This window comes from Sander vitreus, chromosome 11 (assembly GCF_031162955.1).
Source record: "Sander vitreus isolate 19-12246 chromosome 11, sanVit1, whole genome shotgun sequence".
NCBI classification, from domain to species: Eukaryota; Metazoa; Chordata; class Actinopteri; order Perciformes; family Percidae; genus Sander; species Sander vitreus.
This window is the reverse complement of record NC_135865.1, coordinates 24,924,365-24,930,215: the sequence shown is the minus strand read 5'-3', so window position 1 is coordinate 24,930,215 and position 5,851 is coordinate 24,924,365. Positions and strand designations below refer to the sequence as shown.

At 40.2% G+C, this 5,851-nt stretch overlaps 1 protein-coding gene across 1 annotated transcript; it reads left to right on the top strand.

The window, feature by feature from the left end:
• The first annotated feature begins 584 nt into the window (after positions 1–584).
• hsd3b1 (hydroxy-delta-5-steroid dehydrogenase, 3 beta- and steroid delta-isomerase 1) lies at positions 585–4,876 on the top strand. The gene is made up of 3 exons (XM_078262879.1): positions 585–907; positions 2,330–2,494; positions 3,828–4,876. The coding sequence occupies exons 1-3, from the start codon at positions 757–759 to the stop codon at positions 4,634–4,636; spliced, it is 1,125 nt and encodes a 374-aa protein (XP_078119005.1). The 5' UTR covers positions 585–756; the 3' UTR covers positions 4,637–4,876.
• Positions 4,877–5,851: the final 975 nt, after the last annotated feature.

Below are 5,851 nucleotides of genomic sequence, written 5' to 3'. Positions count from 1 at the left end.
AGAGGGAAATATTGTACTCCACAACATTTATCTTACAGCTATAATTAGTTCAAATTTGTATATGCATAACATTTATAAATATCTAAAATGTATAAAATGTGCTTTGTTCTATACATTTTATAAACGATGCATTGTTAGATTATAGATTAAATAGGTTAGATTTTACTTTTTAAAACACTTTGCTGCCAATACTTGAAATTGAATGCAATACTTTTACATGTAATGGAGCATTTTTTTCATTGTGGTATTGTTACCTTTACTTAAAATATCTCAGCACTTCTTCCATCAGTTATTTCATCTTAGGGAATCATGTTTTTAAATGTAGAAGGACCCATTACTCCTCAGCTATGTACCATGTTCTTTCTCCACCTGTAACAGAGTGCTATTTCCACTTGAATAAAAGAATACTACACACTTTCCTTGTCATGTAAAAAGTTCCAGCCCCCAATTTTGTCAAGCTCCAATTAAAAGCATCACATTCCACCCTGAAGTAGTCCATCCCCTTTTTTCACACTGCCTTGGAGCAAATAATTAGTTGTTTTTTTTCTTGAAGTTTCTGGGTTTACATAAAATGAAAGGGCTGAGTCTGGGAGGGCAGAAGGTGCTGTCGCTCTTCCACAAACAGAACAAGAAACATCCACGAACACAAACGTTTTTGTCATTTTACTTGGAGCTTTTTCTTCTGAGAAGCTTCTTCAAAAGTTCCCTTGGAAGAGAAGTGTTTTTGTCCCCATACAAAGGGAGATTTGAACTGCGATGTCTCTGAGAGGTGAAGTGTGTGTGGTGACGGGAGCCGGTGGATTCCTGGGAAAGAGGCTGGTGAGGCTGCTGCTGGAGGAAGAGAAAATGGCTGAGATTCGACTGCTGGACAAACAAGTACAGCCACAACTTCTATACTCTCTGGAGGGTAAAATCTGTCTATTTACAATTAAAATATTCATCGTTTTTTTCCTCTGAAGCACACATGAAATACATTAAAAGTACAGGGAGAAGTTTGTCTTTATAGTGTGCTGTATACATCCATTTCACATTGGAAAAACTTGAATACTAAAGTATAAATATGAATGTAGTATTTACTCTTAATATTATCAGGGATTAAAACTAACAATGCTTATATCATGGGAACCCTTTGTCATTCAAGCAGTTCAATTCAATTTTATTTTTATTATTTTATCTTTGTTTTTCAAGAGCAAAATTAGGCAGCTGCAGATTGTTACATCCCGGTGTTGAATCCTCTACAGTAAAACAGTCAAACTTTACACCGTTTAGCGTTAGCTGTCAGCATTTTAACCGTGTTTAATCCAGCTACCAGCTAGCGGTAGGCTAACGTTAGCTTCTGTTGAGTATTGTGTTAACTAGCGTCACGTGCAGCGGGGTTTGTGTTTCCTGTAACGTCCGTTTCAGACCATCAGAGAGAAGAACAGACATATCAGTGGCACCAGATTTTCGTCTGTATGCAAACGTCAATATGGAATGGATTAATCTGCGTTAATTTTTTTAATGCGTTATTTTTTCTCAGATTAATTAATCGAAATTAACGCATTATTTTGACAGCCCTATTAAAAATGCAAAAAAGTGAAACCACCCTTAAAAACGCTCCACCGTCGCGTTCCTGTAAAAAAGGGTAAAAACGACTGCTGCGTGTGTATGTGTGTGTGCCGCGTGTGTGTCTGTGTGTGCATTGTTTGGAGCAACAACTCCACCTCCTCGTTTGTCCAGACAAAATTGTCAGCTTTTGTTGTTCGCTTCGCGCTACAAGGGAGAGGAGAGGGAGAGAGGAGGAGAGGGAGAGAAGTAGAAGGAAGACGCAGATTTCCCCCCATAGCGCTCGTCTAAACGTGGAATAAAAAGTGAGAACGCAACACCACTTTTGCGTTTTCTCTTCAGATCGTTTCCGTCTAAACATAGCCTTATCTTGGGTTCTCTTGTTTCAGTGTCATGTCTGAGTTTGTTCTTGGTTCTCTGTCTATCTTTCTAGTTTTTGTTTTTCTAGTGTTTCTGGATTTCTTTTGTTGCCTGCCTGTTTTTGGATTCAGCTTTCTGTTATTAAAGCTCGCTTCTCGTTCTATCAACCTGCCTACTGGTCTCCTGCATTTGGGTTTTCATTTGAGTTCATAAACCATGACAAAGATATATAAGATAGAAGTCCACTTTAAGGCTTTTATATTTTGACTACTTTACAGCTTTTCATGTGATGGCAGCATTACATCTACTTAAGTTTAAAAGACAAGAAAATACAAATACTGTAGACATAATTTTACATATCAAAAAAACAAACCTTATACTGTGTAAATTGATGAAAGTTTGTCGTTTATTTCATGTGTTTCAGAATGTAGAGGCGACACAAAGTTGACTGTTTTCGAGGGCGACATCAGAGACGGGGATTTCCTGAGAAAAAGCTGTCGAGGTGCATCGATCGTCTTCCACATCGCATCCATCATTGACGTTTATGACTCAGTGGAGTACAGTGAGATATACGGGGTCAATGTCAAAGGTAAGGCCGTCGCTTTAATGCACTGAAAGATGAAGCAGATCTCTTTTGATTGCTTACACCTCCACTGACTTTGAGTGCTTATGCATCTACTGACTTTTCAAACTGCTTTCCTGACTTGCTTTGGTTGACATTTCAGCTGCTGGTTCCGCCTCAAAGGAAATTACAAACTGCTCTCATTGGTTACTTTGACACTTCAGCTGCTTTGTCTGCTCACATTTCAACTGCCATTAACTTTTTTTAAGCGTTTACACTTCAACTGACACTTCAGTTCCTTTTTAAGCAGTTTTAAGGCCGTTACAGACCAACCAGAGGCAGTTGGGCTGATCAGTCTCCCCGAGTTGGTCAAAAAAGTGCCTCGGAACACACCAAAGCGACAAGACGTAATACGTCTCCATAACAGCAGGCGACGCTAATCTGTATTGTCGCAAAAAAAATTAAAACCGGCAGCTGATTGGACGAACGCGTCATGTGGGTCTGGCTGCTGCTTCCAGATTTTGGATTTTTCAACCGGCCATTAATGGCGACTCATTCAGAATACGATCTCATATTGTACTAAAATAGTTCACCGAAACGTGTTTCTGAAAACATTTTAAGCGAGAAATATGCCATGCAGTTGCTGAATCTGTCTTCATTTCAGATCGACAAAAGTCAGTTTAAAAGATTTGTCAGATTTTGAAAGACTTAGTCACGCTCATCCTGCTTGCCATTTCCGGGTGAGTCCCGACTGCCCTGTCTCCGACTGAGCATGTCAGGTCGGCTAAAATGAAGGCAGACAGCTCCTCCAACGGACGACAGCACGGAACACACCGAACAGATTCGAGTCACTGACCTCGCCAGACTGTCCAACGGCCGACAATCGGCCCGGTGTGTAGCTGCCTTTACTTGAACTGACTTTTCAACGTCTCATTGCTTGAACTTTATTCAGCATTTACACTTAAACTAAAACTTGAACTCATAACACTTTCACTGTAACAGCCTTCGACTTCAACGTCACACTATTTTTGTCGTACAGATTGAAATGCATTGAATTATTTTAATTTCTTGACTTTTTTAATTTTAACTTTATTTTAATTTCATGATCTTGAAATGATATACAGTACAGTATGCATTCACCGATGGTATATATAGACACATGAAGCAGAACTCTTGATTGCAACTAACTCTTTCTTTAGAGTTTCAACTTCAGCCATTCCTGCCATTAAAAAAAGTTTAGCCGCAGCTTTTATTTAATTTAATCTATTTGCTTTCCTGTTGCCCTCATCTAAGATAAGATAAACAGTGATTAAAATCTCTTTGAACTCAACTCAACTCAACTCGCACCTTTCCTTTGCAGGAACGCAGCTGCTTCTGGAGGCTTGTATTCAAGAGAACGTGGTGTCCTTCATCTACACCAGTACCATCGAGGTGATGGGACCAAACTCTAAAGGTGAACCCATAATCAATGGCAGCGAGGACACAGTTTACAACTGCGCTCTGAAGTTTGCCTACAGCAAGACCAAAAAGGAAGCTGAGCAGAGAACCCTGCAGGCCCACGGCGAGGTGCTCAATAACGGAGGCCGGCTGGCCACCTGCGCCCTCAGACCTATGTACATCTACGGGGAGGGCTGCCGCTTCCTGCTGGGCCACATGAGCAAAGGAATACAAAACAAGGGCATTTTGTTTCGTATGTCCCAACCGGAGGCTCGAGTGAATCCTGTGTATGTTGGCAACGTGGCTGCAGCCCACCTCCAAGCAGCCCGCAGCCTCAAGGATCCACAAAAAAGAAATGCTATCGGAGGAAAGTTTTACTTAATTTCTGATGACACGCCACTTGGAAGTTATTCAGACTTCAACCACGTCATGATGTCCCCTCTGGGCTTCAACATTCAAGAGAAGCTCATGTACCCGCTCCGCCTCCTCTACGTGGTCTGCTTCTTAATGGAGATGCTGTGCATGATGGTGCGACCTTTCGTACGCATCGTCCCGCCCCTGAACCGGCAGCTCGTCACCATGTTGAACACGCCGTTCAGCTTTTCCTATCAGAAGGCTAAGAGGGACCTGGGATACGTCCCCAGATACACCTGGGAGGAAGCACGCAAACGCACCATTGAATGGCTCGCGTCAGAGCTGCCAAAGGAGAGGGAAAGAATAAATGCTAAATAATTCATAAAAAGTTGTTAGTACTAATAAGTGTTTGAATAACACCATCTTCCTGCAGCAACTGTAAAAACAAAAGTTAAGTGAAAGGAATGGGAAGCACACATTCAAAAACATGATGATCATCACTGTTGATGTTTTTGCAAAGGCACTAAGTGTGGATTTTTTTTACAATGTGGCACTTTTGTTATTATTCTGATTAGTTTAGTAAAGGTTTTAGTTTGTTTTTTTTGACTGATATTTCCAGCAGGAGTCGCCAAAGATTCCTTCACATATGATGTTTATTCGTAGGCTACATAAGCTCCACTTTACTCTGTTTCTTAAAATTGTTTGGCTTTTTAGATAATTGCCTCAACCTCAGGAGAGATGATGATGATACAAAAGTTTATATCTTGTAGCTTTGATTCATGTCCATATCACCTGATGTTCATGTACTGTCCTGGCAATATGTTCCTACTATTAAAGTTTATGGTGAGAAAAAAACCTTACTCATTGTACATTTTCATTTAAGCATGGTTTATATATTTATTTACTGTGCGTTCATCAGTTCATTTAACTTTAAAGGAAACTTTGCCTTACAGCACTTTTCTTTTAGATTTGAAGCAAGCAGACATTTGGATAAGTATACTTCCAGCAGCTTATGGTTGGTTAAAGTAAAGAGCTCTTAATTATAATTAAGCTCCACTATTTGATTAACACAAAATGACTGAAATGCAAAACTTAGGCAACCCTTGACCATATAGGTTCTGTCTTCTCTCTAGCATCTGTCTCCATTTTAGCGCCTGTCTCTTTAAGCCCCCCTCCCGAAAAAGCCCAGTCTGCTCTGATTGGTCAGCTTTTCCGGATCCTTTTTCACATCTGCACTTTCGGAGTCTAAGCACCGTCATTGCAGCCAGGGGATGACTGTAACGGCACTGTAGCAGCACTTTCTATATATATGTTAAAGACATTACAACTGCACGTAAGTCTCGATGGCTCCTTTAAAGGCACAGTGTCTTAATACGGGCTGTGTGCATTTCTCTGGTTTGAGTGTTTTCACATACTGTATTTACATAGCACCTCAACCTGTTTTATTCAAAACAAGACATTTTACAATATGGGACCTTTAATGACCACTAGACTACTACATATTAACTATTACTATTTAGCTAGATGTTTGGCTGACTGCCACGTAATATTCTCAACATCATGAAACTATTCATGAAGTCTGTCTGACATTTG

Excerpts from the sequence above, each read along its gene's own strand:
- hsd3b1 (XM_078262879.1), top strand. The coding sequence starts at position 757 with ATGTCTCTGAGAGGTGAAGTGTGTGTGGTGACGGGAGCCGGTGGATTC. Across the intron at positions 908-2,329 it reads ACTTCTATACTCTCTGGAGG|AATGTAGAGGCGACACAAAG; the intron begins GTAAAATCTGTC and ends CATGTGTTTCAG. Across the intron at positions 2,495-3,827 it reads ATACGGGGTCAATGTCAAAG|GAACGCAGCTGCTTCTGGAG; the intron begins GTAAGGCCGTCG and ends TTTCCTTTGCAG.